Source organism: Mytilus californianus, unplaced genomic scaffold (genome assembly GCF_021869535.1).
Source record: "Mytilus californianus isolate M0D057914Y unplaced genomic scaffold, xbMytCali1.0.p SCAF_2, whole genome shotgun sequence".
NCBI lineage: Eukaryota > Metazoa > Mollusca > Bivalvia > Mytilida > Mytilidae > Mytilus > Mytilus californianus.
Genome location: NW_026262668.1, coordinates 37,583,094 through 37,604,683, shown reverse-complemented (window position 1 = coordinate 37,604,683; position 21,590 = coordinate 37,583,094). Strand labels below are relative to the sequence as shown.

Sequence of the window (21,590 nt, the reverse complement as noted above, 5' to 3'; positions counted from 1 at the left end):
AGTTTAAGATACCTATAAGTTTCTTGTAGAATATTTCGGACTGAGTAACCGACATTTCTCTGCATACTATTTAGAAATACCGAAGTACAAGCGAAAAAGACTGTATGGTTGTCACTCAATGAAAATTATCAAACATCTGACAGAAAATCTTGAAGATAAACTAACTTAAAAAAATGCAGATACGAAACATGAAAAATTTCTACAACGAAAACATCAACACAGACTCATATGGTCTGGAACATATCCTCATTACAATAATTATACACACATATAATCACCGTAATTGTTACCTATGTACATAATAAAGTAGTTCAAATATTTCCATTTTATGGTTCAGAAGAATATAAAGTATGTTAAAACTCGTTTATTTGATAGAGAATTCTGGTTTACATTTGTTACATTTTACAGTGTTGCTAAGCAATAAAATAAAAGCACCAATGAATGTCGTTGATCCAATAAAGAAAAATCCGTCAGCATAGGAATTATATTCATCTTTAAATACACCTGAAAAGATAAATTGTATAGTGACAGAAAAAAAAATATCTGGTTAAACTATATAGCTTGTAATGACAGTGGGCTTCTTGACTACTTGAGGTCATGTTCGTTTTTGGAGTTTGAGAGAACCGGTGTATTCATGTTACTGAGGAACTGCAAATTTTATAATGCAATATCTTTGACATTATTTACTTGTATAAACTGACCATAGTTGCATTTTCTCTAAATGGTTTACTATAAGTTATAAAAAAAATCTTATTGTCTTAATACTTTTACTGTGTTCCAAGTGACTGTTTTACATTGAAGTCTTCTGTATGATTTAATTTCAACATTTGTATTACATAAAAATGCCTATTGTACACCACAAGAAACCCGATGTATGTAACTAAGTCGTCTGTGCAATATTAGCTGACAAATAATACCCTTTTCTGTGCGATTTCCAATTTGAAAGAAATATTTTTTTTACAGGAAATGATTAATCATGTTTTTTTAATTGAGCATGTCTGCATATCAATATGATACATTATAATTTAGCAAAAAATAATTCAAGGCTGATTGAAATTATCATCATTAAGAAAGCTATGTTGTTTCTATATCATGTTACAAGAGGGGGTCCATTAACAGGTTGACAATTTTTGATTTTGCTCGAAACAGATAACAGTAAATTTAAAATACTGATAATTGATAACAGCAATTTAAATGATCTTTCAAAGATTAAAACAAAACAGTTTACATGGGTATTTTGTTTCATAATAACAGTTAACAACAATGTCAATTTTAAGAAAATAGATAACAGCTAATAATTCAATAACAGTTAACAGCACATATATTTTCAAAATAACAGTTAACAAAAGTTTAAAAATGCCTAAAACACCTAAACAGAAAAGATCTTGCCTTACAATACTGCTTGATGGGTGTATGCCTAATCAGGCGCTTGTCCTCTCATCTTGGTCTTCGCGTGATGAATGTTCTTGAAAGGTTTCATAACAAGAAATTGAATTCATTATCTTTAGTTTATTAATTGCTCGCCAAGTTTGGTTCATAAATATGTTATGGATATTTATTAATTCAAATGAGTTCCTGATTTCATAAACATGATAAAGAAGTCCATGAGTTACATAATGTACTTAATATTGAGTCCATGAAGTTCATTATTATAAAATCAAAAGTTCCTAAAATGTTTTAGCTCCATATTACACAAACTATTATTACAGACACCACTCCTGTCACCTACCCTTTCCAAATACAATCAACAACTAAATTGTAACATTTTTATTTTTTCAATTCTATAAACGTGTTTCGTGTTTCAACAGCATTAGCTAAAGCTAACTTTAACAGACCAGGAATGATCATTAATTGAAGGATTATACGTCAATTTATGTATAATCCTTTTTCTTATGTTTTCTTCAAATAATTCTATAAATGAAGTTTCAACGGGGGTTTTTTTTATGGCACACATTACCCAGTTCATCATTCTATTTTAATTGTCTTGTAATATTTGTTTTCTTCATTCATTGTATATGTATTATAAAAAAATCAAGCTTTGAAATATTTCACATTTTCTCATGTCGGAACTTTTTATAAATGACTATACGGTATGGGTTTTGCTCATTGTTGAAGGCCATATGATAACCCAATAAATTGCTTGCATCCACGTAATTTGGACTCTGGCTGATAGTTGTCTCATTTACAATCATACCATATCTCCTTATTTTTGATGATCCATAAATAAATCTGACATACTTTTAATAAACTATGTCATCTTACCTGTTATTGGTGGACCTATTAGAGTTCCAACTCCTTGAAAGAAAATCAGTATTCCGAACGAACTATTTAGAGCTTCAGAACCGACAATATCCACTAATATCACGGACTTCTGAGAAGTGTATGTTCCTATAAGCAATCCAAATATGGCGGCAACAACACAAAATTCAACAAACGTCACTGTAAATGGAAGGGAAAAAATCACAAGCGCTAACATGAACATAACAGTATTGTATAATAGTTTTCGGAAATTTCTCAGACGTTTCATTTCTAATATAAAACCGGAAGCTATTCGTCCAATAGTATCGAAAATACCAGCAACTGACATAACATATGCCCCTTCTATACCAGTCAGACCTCTGGATTTTACAAGAGGTGGAATGAATACTAACATAGAGTTAAACGATAAAGCTAGAAAACTTATTCCAACACAGAACATTAGAAAATCCGGTCTTTTGAGAAGTGAAAAATCTAACTTTTTACTGGAAGATTCTTTGTCTTTAACAGTATTACAAGATCTTAGACACCTTCCTATCCATAGTTTGTGATATTTGTTTGGCGCTTTTTTACTTTGTTCTTCTGTTTCCGTTATTTGGCACTCTGTTGAATCACTGCTATTCAAGAGTCTGCTGTCGTGAAAACGTTCACATGAATGTGATCTGCAATGAAAGAAATTGATATGATCAAAATGCACTGGTTGGTATACAATAGTCATTTTATTAAAGTCAACCTTTTGACTTTATCGTGGGGATGCAGGAGGATTTTGAAAAAAAAGGAATAACTTGGCCGGGTAAGAACTGAAAATAAATGACTTTGCACAAGACAGGAGGATAATGAATATGCAACATGAAATGTAGGATAGTTGAGGATACAAATATGTACAAAATAGAAAATAAATTTTCCTGCAGCAATGCCGCGGAAAAAAAATAAGTATGCGTAGCAACAAATGGAAATACATGATTCATTTGGATGCCCTTTTATCCCCAGAATACCAAATGGTCGTTCCTTTATGTCAACGAAAAACTTGATAAAAATTATTATTGTAATATTACTGCAAATATGTGATAATGGGCATTTAGAAGATTAATGTTACGCAAAATTTATTCTCGGTTTTCATGCAAATTTCAAATATTATTCTATGGATCTTAGATTTATTTTTTAAGTAATTCTACAGATACTGTGGATTCATTTATTTTCGTGGGTACCAATTTTCGTTGATAGAGAGAAACTTGCATTTTCGGGGATAATTGATTTTGTGGATTTGCCAAAGTCAGCATACAACCTTATAGAAAATGTGTAATTCGTTGAACATTTAAATTCGTGGTTTACCTGTACCCACGAAATCCACGAAAAATTGGTACCCAACGAATAATAATGAATCCACAGTAATCTGCATTTTGGGTCTGTATAGGAATACGTAGTGAAAACGCTGGCAATGGGCATGATCGGGTATAACGTAAAGACAAATATCCGGTAGCATTGTTCGCTTGTCAACCTCAATCATGAAATTTGTCAAACATGAGAACGTATTTTTTTTTTAATAAATACACGTATGCCACTTTGCATTTTGAAAACCCTCGAGTAATAAACGGTATGGGACAACGAATTTCTCCAAACCAAATTATAATGATAAATCATTAAAATGAGTCAAAGGAGATTTTGGGGTATACGTCCATGAGAGGACATAAATAACCAAAAGAAAACTATAGAGTGCGATGTCATCTTTAACAGTAAACGGGTGTCTACTCAATAATTCAAGCACTAAGTCGTTGCGAGTATCAAAAGAAAATGTGAATGATTTTAACCATTTTTCTAACATAAAAAACAATTAAAAATATGCCATTTTTATTAGTCCTACACCTTCGAGTTCACCGGAAAATTTAAACTTATTCGCCTAAGTTATAAATCTACTCAGAAATGGAGCATCCATAATCGGTATCCTACTTTTATCATTGTACACTCATCATTTTTGTCGTATTTATGCTCAATCTGTCCTATGGGGGCAACTACATGTATAATGTTTTTGACTATTTGGCTAGTTGTCTATTGGAATTGGAATAATTTATCAGTCCTAATAACACCCTCGGATTTTGGTGCGGTTCGTAGACTTATAACTTAGAATCATGTGCAAAACAGTGTAGCCGAGACCATTGATTGGCGCTCTAAAATATCCCATTGACTGGGTCATATTAGGTGAACGTTCGTCTGTAACGCCCACAACTCACGACGTATTTATTATAAACATTTAAACTGTGGGGTTGCCAAAGGGTCTCAGTATATATACGAACTACAGTGCACAGTTTATTATATACATATTTTATTTGCGATCATTTGCAAACTATACATTGTATACTGAACTGCGGCCAAGCTTAGCGAAAGGTCGTGCAACATAATCAGTCAAACAAACTTTATTAGATTAACTCGTTAAGGAACGATCGTTTTCATTGGTCAATTCAAACCTTCGACCTCACACCTGCGAAAATAGAACACGCGTACTATAAAGCTGAATGGACTGATCAGTATTCACGTAGCCGGTCAAGGTCGTTAAAAACTTCCATCGTCGTATTCACGTACATGATTGTGTTCTTGATTATCCCATGGCAATTCTAGCTTTTATACATGTTCATGTAAAATTTTAAACTTTAATCTTAACAGTCACGTCGAAATATTTAATTCAACTGTCTCCTCTCAATTGGTTCTGGATTAAGGGAGCTACCATTTTATTTTGATTGGGGGTGGGGGACTTGGATGAAACATTTTGTCCTGCATTTTTTTTAGTTGTTTTCTCTGTCCTGTCTTTCTATTTTTCAGTCTGTTAGGTCCTGACTATATTTATTAGTTTATCCTGATTTTTTTTACATAAATCGTCATCCTGCCTTTTTTTTCTCAAGTTGCTCACCCTGCTTTATCTTTTATTCAATGGACTTGATGAATTAACGTTGTACTTGAAATGAAACCGTACTTAACTACAAAAATAACCAAATTACATACTAAAGATATTGCTCGATTTTTATAGTAAATGGGTTTGTGTTATAAACTGTCATGTTCATTATTCATATTCTTTCATAAGTTTTAGGATAGTGTGATTTTTTTCTGATTTAGTTTACTTGATTTTGAAAAATAAATCCCGAAATTCTAAGTAAATTCAGAACATGTAACCAGCCATGCTTTGTTTAGAGAAAAAATGGAGATGGCAAACCATGGCACAGTGGAAGGAAATGTACTTTATAAACTCCAGCGATATACTTTCTTAATTTATAATTAACTGTTTTGCTATCCTCGGTTGAAAATTATATATTGTAAATATTTAAATAGTTGCATAGAAAACAATCAGTTTTAAACAGTGTGGTTATTCACTAAATGTATTGATAAAAGGTGACTCCATTTTTGTACATACTTTTACAGTAGTCATCCTTAATTTCTTAATATTTCGTTTATAAGTTTATCATACATGTATGATTTTGTATTTCATTTTAATACGCACGCATGCCACACGTTACTTTGGCGGATAGTTCAACAATATTATGCAAAGCTCTATTCTTACGGTATGAAATTAAAGGATAAATTTTCAACCAATTAAAATCGAAAACAGTACATTTATATAGTTCCTTATAAACTACGACATTTCTCACAAGTATTTATTTATATTTTAGTTCCACACATGCAAAAATAAAATCTTCGCCGATGAAACATTTCAAACCTTTTTACACCAACATGCCTTCACTGAATTCATTTGAATTTCGTGGTGACCATGATAGTACATTGTAAAGTACATCTATATTCACGTGCACACATGATACGATCTTTCGGGGACAATTTGCTCGTTTATGACACGTCATTTCTGAATGACCAAACGCTTAGCTACTTTATTTTCGTTTTATAGCATGAAAACAATAAAAGAGGAATGTGCAACCCATCATAAATTTGAAATGGATCAGTATTATGAGATCCTTATTATAAGTAACTACGACATTGTCAGGATAATAACCTAGCGTCAATATGAAAGAAATTAAAGTGGTTCATACATTCATCCGTATAAAAGCGGCACATGCATTTTATTTAATCCTTAAATTTTTCATAGTGCGATACAAGTGCTGCATGCATAAAGAATATTACTTAACACAAATTATTAGTATAATATTTCGACCCCACTATTTGAAATTCACAAAATACTTATTTAATTATTTTGACCAAAAATCATTGTTTTTTTACGTTCGTAGTAACGTAGTACATTCCATTGTCGGTCACCTGTGTCAATTCACGTGCACACTACAATTGTTGTTGTATTTAAATCTTTCGGCCAATGAAATGAGACGTTACAAGTTGTTTGTTTGTGATACGCCAGAATGTTATCAATGAATTATCAATCGCTAAACTTGACTGTACCTATTCAAAAACGTAAATGCAAATTTCATAAGGCTTGATCCAAATAGCCTTTTTACTGTCAATTGCAATTACGAAAAAGACAGGAAAGAAGTATATTTTGTCTATATGTTTTGTGTTTGCACACTTTTTAAAGTTGATCATGCATTCGTTCTAAAATAAAATTTTGACCAGATAAAAGTTAAAAGATGACATAATTGGACAACCGCAATTGTTAAATCGCTTTGACGTCCGAAAAAAAGATGATAATCAACACATCCATTGTAACTTTTAAAGCCAGTTAAATCCTTCCGATATCATAAAAATTCATTATCAAAACATAACAAAAACACAAGTAAAGAACGTTTAAGTATTCAATATAAATCAAAACACAAAGGTTATTCCTGATTAGTTTTTCGAATTATTTTATTTAGGCGTTGAGACCCTTTGGTGACCCCACAGTTTAAATGTCTATAATAAATACGTCGTGAGTTGTGGGCGTTACAGACGAACGTTCACCTAATCTGACCCAGTCAATGGGATATTTTAGAGCGCCAATCAATGGTCTCGGCTACACTGTTTTGCAAATGATTCTATAACTTATTACTTATAACTTTCTGAGTAGACTTATAACGAATAAATTTAAATTTTCTGGTGAACTCAAAGGTGTAGGACTAATAAAAATGGCATAGTTTTAATTGTGTTTTATGTTAGAAAAAAGGTTAAAATCATTCACATTTTTTTAATACTCGCAACGACTTAGTGCTTGAATTATTGAGTAGTTGCTCAGTCTTTAGTTTTTTATGTAGTATTTTGTAAACTGTGTTTTTGTCGTTTTTCTCTTTTATCCCATTATTTTGTTGGTCTCTCTTCGATTTCTGAGTTTGATTCTCCCTTTGGTATCTTCCGACTCTTTTTTCTATCTATAAAGTACATATGCAATTCACAAAAAGAATGTGTCCATAGTACACGGATGCCCCACTCGCACTAACATTTTCTATGTTCAGTGGACCGTGAAATTGGGGTCAAAACTCTAATTTGGCATTAAAATTAGAAAGATCATATCATAGGGAACATGTGTACTAAGTTTCAAGTCGATTGGACTTCAACTTCATCAAAAACTACCTTGACCAAAAACTTTAACCTGAAGCGGAACAGACGGACGAACGAACGGACGTACAGACCGAAAAACATAATGCCCCTAGGTAGGGCATAAAAACTTACATAAGTGACTGTCTATGTAGCTTTCTCCTTGTTGGTGATTTATATAACATTCCACTGATGCACATATGTAATGCAATGGCAGAAATTATCATGAGTCCACCAGAAAACCCATAGTGATTCATCATTGTCTCAAACAACGGTGGTAAGACCAATGTGCCGATCCCGCCACCAGCTGTTGCCAAACCGACAGCTGCTCCTCTTCTCTTTTTAAAATACTGGCCAACCACCACTAGACCTGGCTGGTAAGCAAGTGATTTGCCAATACCTACAACACATTGTAGTATAAACATACTAGTATTAGGATCGAAGAGGATGTACTGTTCAACTCTTATATTACTAAATCTGATTTTTCGAGTGCGTTCAGATAAAGGTCCTTGGAGCGGCGCTCAGTAACTCTAAGAATTGATGAAAATACGCTTCATACTTGTTTTTAATATTTTTATATATATACTTTATGTCAGAAATATTGAAATAAGTGTTCCATTCTTACTGATTGTACCTCTCGTAGTTACTTTGCTTGATAAAAAAGGGTATACGGACAGCAACCCAACAAAACGATACATGCATGTAATCCAAATAAAACATCTTATGGTCAATATAAGATTTTCAATAACAGACATCATTCCATGACAATTTAATTTTTGTTTTTGTTTATTGTTAGATTGCTCTATTGTTTGTCCTACAACTTTTTTTTTCTTATTAATGGATAGTAAGTAGTTCATCTATTATGTATAATAGTTAATATCACTAGCCTTTCAACACTGAAGTTGTAAGTTCGAACTCCGCTCTCACACTGAGGTTGTGAGTTCGAACCCCGCTCGTGCGGGTGCACTCGACTCCAATCTTAATTGACTAGGATTGTCAGTTTTCCTATCGAAGGTCGGTGGTTTTCTCCGGGCACTCCGGATTCCTCCACCTATAAAAACTGACCGCCATGAAATAGCCGAAATGTGTCGCTTAAAAGTGGCGTTAAAACACCAACAATCAATCAATCATCGAACTCCGCACGTGGCAAGGTGAGTTCGACTTCACTCTCATTTGACTAAAATTGCCAGTTTTTTTTTTAAGACGAAGTTTGATGGTTCTATCCAGGTACTCCAGCTTCCTCCGACAATATGAGATTTCAAGCATGCAGCCATGTGTTCTTACAGTGTCAATCATTTTTTTATACTTAGAGTACTAAATTACCTGTAATAACTCCGAAGGTGATGTACAAAATTACAAAATGGGGAACAAATGCTGAAATCAGTAAACCAATCCCAAACAAAATAGCACCACTCACAACAACACATCTCGGAGTAAACTTCGTACAAAGAATACTGGCTACTGGACCTATCAAAAAGGTTAATGATGTAAATACGATTCATAGGAATAATTTGTTTCTTAGAGAGTACTAAAACGTATAATGTCAAGTACTTCTTTGATAACTACCATTGTTTTGTTTTGCAATGTATGACATGGCATAGCATGCCATTGCGTTAGGTTTATAACATTCTAGTTAATTGTTTTCATAATGACGCACTTAAAAAATAATGACATTGTAATTAAATGTAATATTTTCATACATTAGAATAAAGGTAGTCCTATAACATATGACCTCGGGGGCATTATTTTCTATTTCTATTTATTTCTGATATTTTCTTTTTCATTGCTATTCATTTTTTTATTTTTACTATTTATTTTTCTCTTTCAATGTGCCACGTTAAAAAAAAAATGAAAATATCGGTATAAAAACGTTTAAGAATTGAATAAGAAAGTGAAGTCATATTTTATAGGACTGGAACAAAGGAAGCAGCAAGGTAGCTTACAACAAAACACTGTTATAATCAAATTTCTAACCACGAATATATTACATTAGCTGTATTTGGCAAAAACTTTCGGAATTTTGGGTCTTCAATGCTCTTCAACTTCGTACTTTATTTGGCCGTTTTAACTTTTTTGATTCGAGCCTAACAGATGAGTCTTTTGTAGACGAAACGCTCGTACATGGCGTACCAAATTTTAATCTTTGTAACTATGATGAGTTTATTTACCTACTTTGAATTAAGTCGTGTATTGGTTGTCATTAAAAAGTAAAATAACAAAAATACCGAACTCCAAGGAAAATTCAAAACGGAAAGTCCTGTATCAAATGGCAATATCAAAAGCTCAAAAACATCAAACGAATGGAAAACGAAATGAACTCGAACGTGGTGGTTAAAAGTAATACGGAAAAAAGGGGAAAACAGAATGTGTGTGTCCCTCTTTTCGATGAGTTGTTTCTTTACTGTAATGAATCTCAGTTAATGATCAAACTCCATAAAGACATAAAAGATATTAATACAAAAATACCTGCAAATGTTTGGACGACATATTCTTTCTTAACTAATCTAGAGTTTCTAAATTTAAATTTTTTTCCGCCTGAATTTACTCTTCCTAAATCTTCCGTTGGTAAGAAAAAGTTGCCATTTTGATCCCTTATATTTCCAGAATTGCTCATGGTAAACTTGATGACAAACGGGACATTTTTTTTAATTCTTATTGTTAACTTTCTATTCCTTAATGATAATGTTGCTTTGGATCTTTCTCAAGTAGAATACATTTTGCAGTTCGTTCGATATGCGCATGTATGCAGCGACGTCTCGTGCTTCAATGAATATATATGTTCATCACAGAAAAACAGGAATACAGATCATAATTTGGTACGAACATTTTCCAAAATTTTGACACAAATAAAAGAGTTTGTTAGCTATGATTCCACATACGTAACTTTTATTACGTAACATTGGTATCTTATATCCGGCTTTCTATAGTATAATAAAGATAATTATAAAGCAAAAACGTTTTAGAAATTGTCCTTCAAAAATTTTTTTTTGTAGACCTTGCCTTGCTGGTAATTTTTTCTTTATTTTAGTGTCTCTTTATCTTTAATGGTTTTCAAGATAATACTGTAAGCAAAAACGCAAAAAATTGTAATAAACGTCATTTAAAATCTAATCTTGCTGATCATTTTTGTAAATTAAAGTATTTATCTATCTAGTATTGTTTTCCAAAATAAGTGGTAATAAGCATTGTGTATAAGTTTCGCATATTTGGTTGAGGCAATTTTGGGACGTTCGTACGGACGGAAGGACGGATGAACGTAAGGACAGACAAGGGTAACACGTAAAGCCCCTCCAGTAAAGGCGAGGGAAAAAAATGCAAAAACATGGGTAAAAATCATCATTAATGGGCATTAACTCCTGTAAGGAGTTTCTGACAATTTCAGTAATGTTGATCTATTTGCAGGTGATGTCTTGCTTATTACTTTTGCTGTTTACCGTTTATCTATTATAGTTTTCGTTAAATATGCCCAAAAATATGGTACAAATCGTCAGTTAGGAGCAATAACCCCTAAAGGAAGTCGACCAAAGATTTCAGACATATTAACAATTTTATAAAACTTGTCCTCCTGGTCATTTTCTTTTTTTATAGTGTCTCCTTATCTATTATGGATTGCAAGAGAATAAGCAAAAACGCGAAAAATGGTAATAATCGCCATTGAGGGCAATAACTCATTTAAGAAGTCTACCAACGATTTCCGCCATGTCTAATCATTTGAAGACCTTGTCTTGTTGTTCATTTTTGTCTTTTTAAGTTTCTATTTATCTATCTATTACACTTTTCAAGATGATAAGCAAAAACGCAAAAGAAAAAATATTGGTAAATTCGTCAATTAAGAGCAATTACTCATATAAGGAGTTGCCTGGCAATTTCGGCCTTGTAGGGCTTGTCTTTCTGATCATTTATGAAAATTGAAGTTTCTCTCTATCTATTATAGTTTTCAAGAAATAAGGCAAATATTCAAAAATGGGGAAAATCGTCATTCAAAGGCAATAACTCCGATAAAAAGTCGTCTGAAGCTTTGGTGTACAAAGACAGTAGGTAGATCTCAACATACTGAACATTTCTGTCCGTCGTCAACAAATCGGACAATAACTCAAAAACACTTTCAATTATTTTCATAAAACTTTGGTGAATTGTTAATATCTATTCACGTAAGCTCCTTTTCGATTTTTGTAAATTTTAGATTTTACGTTTCAGAGTTATGGGATTTTATTCATAAAAAAAGAGGTGATTTTCCAGTTTTCTGACTATAACTCAAATATGCTTTGAACAATTTTCATGAAACTTTGGTGAATTGTTTATATATATTGACATAATTTCCCTTTCGAATTTTAAAACTTACTTATTTCCAGCTTTTTATTAGCCATGCCGGCCATGTTGGTTGGAAGGCAGGATTATCGTACAATTAAGGTTTTAAAATAGATACCGCAATGATGGTGGAAAAGTTTTCTTAAATTTTGCCCAGTAGTTTCAGAGGAGAAGATGTTTGTAAAAGTAACGGACGACAGACGACGGACGCTAAGTGGTGATAATAGCTCACGTGGCCTTTTGGATCAGGTGAGCTAGAAAGGGGGGTTCATGACCAAAGGGCCTGTAAACATATTTAAAAGACTGTCACACTTTCTTCGTCTTAATTTGTTGAAGATAGTATGTGTTAACCTCAAAAGATTTTTTTTTTAGGTTTCGTTGGTTTTCACCGCAATATCCTTTTATTAATATTTTTGTGGTTTTAAAATAACTATAAATCTATAGTTACTGAAGTTAACAATCTATTGACTTAATATCTGAAACACAAGGAGATTTTACTTTGTTTTGCTATCAAATTTCCGGTTTCTTCGACCGTTAGTACAAAATAATATAATATAAAATGTCAAAACAAAAGTTTCAGAGTCATTCCGTACATAAACATTTATTATCTTGTTGCATAATTCACTGACATTTAATGTAAACATAGTAAACATGTGTTTGTGTACATATAATCTCGATGTTGAATATTTACACTCGTTTTATATACATGTTTTTTTGTAAATGTTGGCGGACTTGTATAAAGGCAGTGGCGGATCCAGAAATTTTCATAAGGGGGGCCCACTTGACTGCCAAAGAGGGGGGCCCGTTCCAGTCATGCTTCAGTGATTCCCTAAATAATCAACCAAATTTTTCCCACAAAAGGCGGGCCCGGGCCCCCTGCCCCCTCCCCTAAACCCGCCTCTGATTAAGGATGGCGCGTCTATAATTTTCAAATCGTAAACAATAATTTTAAAAGTATTGTATGGGGACGACCATTTTTTTTTCTGGGTGAAGGGGAGGAATTAGGATTTTGAAAATGAGTTTCCTGGCCCGGTAAGAGCTAAAAATAAATAATCTTGCCAAATGAATATTCTGCCACACAAAAATGCAATAAACCTTAGTGTACAAAAGTGAAAATAAATAAGCATGCATAACAGTTGATGAAAATGAATATACTGAGTATTCAATCCGTAAAGAAATCCTTCCACCAGAATATCAAATAATTGGTCGTCCCCTAACCAAAATCAATATTTTTTCAGTAAAAAAACATAACACAGACGTTATCCATATACTGATCTCCATGCTCATAACACGTATTTCTCTGAAAGTCTCCAGAACATTGAAAAAACAAAAAAAAATAAGGTTAATACCGAACTCAAAAGTAAATTAAAAAGGGGGAAGTCCATATTACCTGACCACAATGTCAACAGGCTAGAAACAAAAACTTTGGAAAAACAAAAACATAAAACGAGCGAGAGCATAAAAAACAAAAGTGTATCGAATTCCCAGTATAATGTAAAACCCTACTATAACTACCAAATAACTGATTGCTTAACTTCCTCGGATCTCACTATGCATGTTATATTTGTAGCTTGTTGTTAAGCTACTTACAATTTTGAAATCAAAATAACTTTAATTCTAGGTGAATATGAATATAGAAAATTAAAGGGTTGACTTAAAGGGGATTTTTGTGATTGGTCCTATCTTTGAGAAGAACTCGACCTGAAAGCCTCACATTTTGTATGTTTAGAATGTAAAAATTCGTAGTTAGTGTCCAAATGAAACGATGCCCCTGACTTCGAAGAAAAAGCCTTAAACCAATAAAAATGATGAATAATTCACCTTTCCCGAAGCGATCTCGTTCTGAATATAGCTGCATTTAACAGGAAATGAAATACGTTAATCGAAATACATAAAATGAAAAAATCTGTGCAATAATCACACTTTTGAATACAGTCATATCAATTTAAATTAAAATATAGATCTCTGATTTCGTTATCTTAATAGCTTATATATCCTTATATAAATAATATACGAGCACGCGAGTCAAGATTTGGTCTGAATTTTAATCAGATTGCAGGCCTACCGAATATTAGGTATTTCCTAGGATTATTGCATTTATATTTGTATTTGCTCCGATCGCGAGAGAGTAGAATATCATATTGCACGATACTACAACAAGATAACTACAATATCGATCTTTTTTTTGCAAAAACCCTTTGTGTGGAAAAAAAACCTTTTAAACAAGAATATCATGTGGTACTGCCGTAAACTCCTCATTTTGATTTGTACCAGTGCAATACCGGGGACTACACGCTAAATTGTAGCTGTTAACTACAGGGAATGTAAAGATGCTATATAAAAATCTTAATTTGTTCTAATCATCTTAATACATACCAAATAACAGCTTCAGGGTAACACTAAGAGATATCACCCAGGCAATATCACTCGCACCATTTCCAAACTTCTTTTCAATGTGTAGATACAGCACTCCGCTCGATCTTTCAAATCCTCCTTAAATAGTCAATTTGAAAGGTGCACTGTACATTTTGTTGTTTTATATTTTTATCTTAGTGTTTTTTGTTGGGCTTTTTTTTATGGGGGGTAAAAGAAAGAAAAGGTTCATTTTGTGTCCCATTTCGCGAGACGCTTCTAATACGATTACATGAAATACACATTAAGAATATGTATTGCTATCGTGAAATGCTTATCCCTTTATTTTTTTGTATTGATTTAGAAAACATGAAAAACATGATTGCTGTATGTGGGAGGTAACTTCAGATTAAAAGAAATATTTTGTAATGGAAATCAAAGTGAAAAAACGGACCAAATTCCGTATTTTGGTGTGTTTTCTTAGGATGAAACTTAATCAGGGACGTTCAGTCAACAGAACTTTGTTTGAAATCTTATTTGTGGCTTATTTCCTTCTCTTTTTTTTTTTAAAGATAACCAATCATCATGTAGATATTCAATAGACAAGACCATTCTAATAAATACGTGGAATACTTGAAATAACTCCTAAAAAACTTCAACACATGTAACAGAGATTATGCTGTTTGCTGTTTGTTTTCGTAAATGAACGACTTAAAAAATACTGTAATTTATTGTCGTTGTACGAAAACAAACACATCGACCAAAATCATCCATTCATAATTATCCTCTCATAAACGTCTCAGTTCAAACACATGAAAAAAGAACAGAGTTCCAATGTATCCAGCGTTGCAATACTTTATCTGTCTAAGGGCAATAACTAAAAAAAAAATGTTCTTTAAGACTTTTTAAAATTATCTTAGAGAGTTGAAGACTTGAGAGCAATTTCCGATATATTTAATATTAAAAAGGGGCATTACTCATTAAAAATATTTAATCGGCACTTATTTTTGAAATTGTCCGAGACATTGCTGTTATAAACCTTTGATATGAATTTGATAAAAATCTGGAAAAAAATGTACATGTGAGAGCGCTTATATACAATGCATATCGGCATATAATTTATATTACTACAGGTCATAACTCTTTAAAAATAATTAATCGGCACTAATTTTCGACTTTGTCCGAGACATTGCTAATATAAACCTATAATATAAGTTTCATAACAATCTGGCAAGAATTGTACACATGAGAGTGCTTACAATGCAATTTTCCATATAATTAATATTTCTAAGGGCCATAACTCTTTTAAAAATTACTGATCGGCACAGATTTTCGAACTCGTCCAAGACATTGCTGGTATAAACCTACAATATTAGTTTCATAAAAATCTGGCAAGAATTGTACACATGAGAGCGCTAACGATGCAATTTCCCATATAATAAATGTTTCCAAGGAGCATAACTTTAAAAAATACTGGCCAGACATTAATGATTAAAATATATGATACAAGTTTTATAAAAATCTGGCACGATTTGTACATGTGAGAGCGCTAACAAAACCGGACGGAAGGACGCACAGACGGACTGACGGACGGACGGACGGACTCCTTGTATTTCTATGCGCGGGGCACAATAACCACATAAAGTCTGTGATGTCAATAAGTTAGATTTACAAAAAAAATATACTTTCATACCCAAGACGAAATGTGCAATTGCACAACCGATGACACAGAACCATTTTCGTTTTCCATGACTTTCATGTCGTTGATTCGCAGCGTCCTCATCGTCGCCATCTAGACTACTTCTTATGTGAGGCGAAGAAACTTTATTTTCGTCATCAACCTTTATGTCATCGTATAAATTTGCCTCCTCCTTTCTCTTGTCATTCGTTGCTGCTAAGTCCTGGAGACTTTTTTCTTCGTGCAACCTGTCGTCCCCTTTACTTTCTTCGGTAACCTTGTCAACAAGTCTTATCTTCTCGTGCAAAGTGACGTCTGTCGTTGACATTATCTATCTGATTGTCACTGCCTGCATAATTCCTTAAAGATTAGTCGTCAACAGGCCTACAAAATAAACAGTTAAAATAAAATATATATTGATATAGTGACGAGTAAACATTTTGTTAAATTACATAATACATATTTTTAACAGGTAAATGAAAATGTTCTGTTTAATATACAGTCCGACAACTAGCTCTAAAAAAGCCTGAAGCATATTGTAAAGACAAAATTCAGTTGTGAAAATTTGAAGTTAACGAAAACCGTACTTCGTGATTTTCCTATCAAGCGGTTGAAAAATTTGCACCAATACCTTCCTATTTTCGTAATCTTCTGCATTCATTTTGCCAGATATATGGGATTTCAAAATACTTTAACATAGTTTGATAATGTTCAAGATGGGTAAATCTGGCCGCAGTCATCTTATACATTTCTCAATGTTAATCCTCATATAAAAGTTTTACAGTTGTATACATTAACATAAATTGGCTTTGTTTGTCAGTTTGAAAACGGACAGACGAACGAACGGACGCACATGCAGACCGAAAAACATAATGACCCTCAGTGGGAGTTTGTAGAGCTACAATCTTAATAGAACAAGTAAACTAAGTGTACAAGTCATGTGTATAATGAAGGAAAACATCAACACCTGCATTTTAATATGAAATATATATTGCACGTCTTTTTTAATAGCTTTTGAAAGTGGATATTCCGATAACATCAGTTTATAGATTAACATATATGCACAATAAATAAATTCAATATATAAATATATATGTGTGTGTAGTAAAACACTTACTCTTTCACATGAAAATAAATCAAATAAAACTAAACGCTATACGTTTTACAATCACATATATATCGTTGAACGCACAAATCAATACACGATCATATATTTTCAGCTCATACAACTATAATTTTCAGGCCTTGTATTTTGAACTCTAAATTCTATCTAACTCTACGCCGATCTTTAATAATACAGTTACTGCCTATAAATGTGTGTATTTATACATGTAAATGTGATATATGTGTAGCTAGTAAACCGGATAATGCTACTTCTTATGCAAGTCGAAGTAGTCAGGTATGACTTGTAATACATTATAAACAAGTGTTGAAGAAATTTAAATGAGAAGAAAAAGACGGTCAAAAGATAGGTCGAATTTAAAGTGCGTTTCAAATTTCATATACAGTTTATGAACTCCAGTATTCTAATGTTTCATGCGATGTCTGCATACATGTAATTATAAGATCATGCCATTCAGTCATGTTTTTAAATATAGGCTGCAATCAAACAGGAGAGACAAGTCGGAGGACGGATTATCAATGGTAGAAGGAACAGGATCAAGAATTTGATTTTGGGGAGTTCCATTATTTTTAACTCTCTTTTACAAAAAAAGGGAATTTGTTTTGCGTAAAACGGACCACATGCATGCTTCATAAACATGCAATACCACACTGGATACTTGCTATTCAATTGCCTTACTTCATGCATATATCGAATAACAATGGTAGGATGAAAATTTTGTCCTGCGTTTTTTTTTTTTTAGTTGTAATCTCGGTCCTGCCTTTTTATTTTTCACTTTATTCGGTCCTGCCTTTTTTTTTTTTATTAGTTTATCCTGACTTTTTATACATAATTTGTCATCCTGCCTTTTTTTTTGCCAAGTTGCTCATCCTGCCTATTTTTTTACTCAAAAATTCTGTCCTGCCTTTTTTTTTAAATTTCATCCAAGCACCCCCCCCCCCCCCATCAGTAGGCCATTACAACAGGTCATATATGGACCACTCTGGAGAGAGTTCAATCGGGTTGTCAAAAAAGTGGTACCACAGTATTCTGGCAACACACGTCTTCAACTCGCCTTGTTTGCAAAATTAAAACGATTTTTCATTTCCATTCTTTTAAACCGTTACTGTTTTTCAACTCATTATATTTGGGTCGACATACACATACTTATTGATTTTTTTTAGATGCAGACGATCAGTTCTATTTATGTAGTAATATAGGGTCATTTAAAATTAGATATTGAACTACATTAGGAATTTACTGATTTATAAGTAGAACTACTGTAAAAAGTATTTGAAGAATAATACATGAAAATGGATAACATGAATAACTGCAAATATTAGAAAGTACAATAAACTACTATAACCAAAATATTGGACAGTACAACAAACTACACTAACCAAAATCTTGGACAGTACAACAAACAACACCAACCAAAATCTTGGACAGTACAACAAACAACACCAACCAAAATCTTGGACAGTACAACAAACTACACCAACCAAAATCTTGGACAGTACAACAAACAACACCAACCAAAATCTTGGACAGTACAACAAACAACACCAACCAAAATATTGGACAGTACAACAAACTACACCAACCAAAATCTTGGACAGTACAACAAACTACACCAACCCAAATATTGGACAGTACAACAAACTACACTAACCCAAATCTTGGACAGTACAACAAACTACACCAACCAAAATCTTGGACAGTACAACAAACTACACCAACCAAAATCTTGGACAGTACAACAAACTACACCAACCAAAATCTTGGACAGTACAACAAACTACACCAACCAAAATCTTGGACAGTACAACAAACTACACTAACAAAATCTTGGATACACTAACCAAAATCTTGAAATAATTGCATTATTATAAAATCATACAATATAGTCGGGCTTACTTAACTTTTTTCTTAATCCGTGCTGGCTTGCAATATAATAACAGCAATGACACAAGTAAAGAAATCTGAAATAAGTGAGAGCCAAGTTTTTACCAAAAGCAATGAGATTGTTTTTTTTTCTGCAGATAATATGGACTGTAAAACATTTTAAAAGTCGTAAACCTGCAATACCACACAGATGGTTTGCTGCTCAACGTCCATAGTTTATGTATTTTATGCAATTTATACATTCAACAGAACAAAACGGACACTCTTCTGTCGTACAGCCGAACGCGAAATCAAAATAACTATGTAGCTCTGTGTCGCATCTATTTTCAATGTGTTCTTGAACTTGCAGTGAGACATTACAACAGGTCACTTATGCACCACTCGGACTGAGAGCTTTCCTCGTATTGCCGTCAGACAGAGAACGGTAGCATGACATTCTGGCGCTACATGTCTTTAATTTAACCTTGATAGAAAGCAATTATTTATAAAATTAAGGCGCAATGTAAACTGTTGTTCTGTTCGATTGATTAAATCCGTTACTGTTTCTCAACTCCTAGTATTTGGGTCATATTTTGATTCAGAATATACTTGATATATTCTATGTATGTAGATAGGGTTGTTTAAAATTAGATTGTGTAGTAATGTGTACTACATAATGCATTTACCGATTTATATACTGAACTTGAGCACAAATAGACCTAGCATTTGGAATGTCTATCAATGTGTTTAGTATTACATTTAATAATATAATTTGTTCCGTTCTGACCGGCCGTGGATATGCATGTATACATTCTGCACAACATATACGGACTCCTCCCCGCCACAGCATAAGTCTAATGCTTGATGCGGAGCCGTTCCTGTTACCATATATCCATAAAATTTATTTTTATTTTTCAAATTTCTATACCATTGGTATCCTTAACGTACAGCGGCAAATATTGCTTTCATATTCAAGATGAGAACAAATTCAACAATGAAATTTATTATATAATACTTAGGAGATGGGGGTATGATGGCCAATAAGACAATTATCCACAAGAGACCAAATGACAATGATGTTAGGAAATATGTCCGTTTTGCAAAATTAACAATGAGATTTCTTATGTCTACAAAATCAGTCGCCCTAAATGTAGGGATTGAGATAACTGCAATTGGAAAGATAGGGTTTGTTGGATAGGACAGAATTGTTGCCTTGTAACAAGAACATCAACAAGTCCTCTCAGAGTTGTTGTTATGAATCTTGAAAAAGCTTCACAATACTAACCTCGCATTTGATGTCCCCATTCTGACCGGCCGTGGATGTGTATTTATACATCCAGCATAGCCTACGGACTCCCCTCCCACCACAGCATAGCCTACGGACTCCCCTCCCACCACAGCATGAGTCTAACTTTCGAAGGGGAGAGGTGCCTGTTACCATATTTTCATAAATTGTAATTTATATTTTGAAAATTTCTATACCATAGGTACCTTTGGATTTTTTCTTAAATAAATTATTACGAGATTGACGCTCATATTCCTAAATTTTTTTTTCTTTCAATATAAATACTCCAGATTGAGAAGGACACTGGAGCCTTGGAATAAACTGGCTTGTCAGTCCGTCTTCAGTTGCCTCCTACACTTGCAAATTAATACCATCTAGAAGTCCTTATAAAGAAAGAATCTACGATATTTTTTTCTGTTTTTCTGGTCGAATATTTCTACACGAATGGCATTTTGAAAAAAATTGAATTAGAAAAGTTTGGTCCAACTAGAACATATAAGTGGTGGTGGTGCATCTCTTTCTCTTTCTTCTCTCTTATCTTAGTCCTCTGCTCGAGATTTTAATGAAGGAAAGTTGCTTCAAGACAAAACATCAACGAACCTCCTCTCAGGTAGCATCAAGACTGTATACTAAGCCTCTAGGGATGTCATTTGGTTATGCGTGTGTTTGGACTGTTGTCTTATTGATGTATACCCCTTATTTCGTTGTATTCGTATATTCTCCATCAGCTTTACACCAATTCCTGTTAATTCTTTAATTGTTTGCCTACTTTGAAAAAAAATTAAGTACAAGCAAAATCTAAGTAGAAACATAATAATTAAAGAAAATTGCGCCTGCAATTAAATTTTGGGTTCCACATATAATAGTGCGTAGAATATTTAATCCAGAAATCGGAAGTGTTGATTTTCATACATAAAGTATATTAACGAGTTGCATGTAGGTATAGTACCTTTACTTACTTTTGTATAATATATCGGTTTTCAATTATTAAAACAAAAATATGTTTCATTGTCGATTAATGTACTTTATTTGTTGTATTCCACTTTTAATTCTACCGTCTGAAATGTAAAGCTTTATAAAATTGGTTTTCGGCGTCAAGGCTGCTGTATCAGCATTAATTTGTCTGGCATCTTGCAACAAATGTGTTGCAGAAAATGAAAAATGTTGACAATTTCAGTTAAATACAGACCTACTGCGCTAAATCTCATTTCGTTCTTCTTCTTCACATTGCCTGTTTTATAAATAGCTGTACATTTTATTGTATTTAGTGA

At 33.0% G+C, this 21,590-nt stretch overlaps 1 protein-coding gene across 3 annotated transcripts; it reads right to left on the bottom strand.

The window, feature by feature from the left end:
- Positions 1-349: 349 nt before the first annotated feature.
- LOC127729812 (monocarboxylate transporter 4-like) lies at positions 350-21,590 on the bottom strand. 3 transcript variants are annotated; one of them, XM_052237724.1, is made up of 8 exons: positions 17,166-17,392; positions 16,064-16,432; positions 14,395-14,511; positions 9,034-9,177; positions 7,846-8,110; positions 2,263-2,918; positions 1,390-1,465; positions 350-504 (listed from the first exon to the last, which is right to left on the bottom strand). In XM_052237724.1, the coding sequence occupies exons 2-7, from the start codon at positions 16,374-16,376 to the stop codon at positions 1,422-1,424; spliced, it is 1,539 nt and encodes a 512-aa protein (XP_052093684.1). In that variant the 5' UTR covers positions 16,377-16,432; positions 17,166-17,392; the 3' UTR covers positions 350-504; positions 1,390-1,421. The 3 variants fall into 3 exon arrangements, with proteins under 3 accessions (XP_052093684.1, XP_052093683.1, XP_052093682.1); XM_052237723.1 differs by lacking the exons at positions 1,390-1,465; positions 17,166-17,392 and adding an exon at positions 21,509-21,590; XM_052237722.1 differs by lacking the exon at positions 1,390-1,465 and having other exon boundaries at positions 17,166-17,391.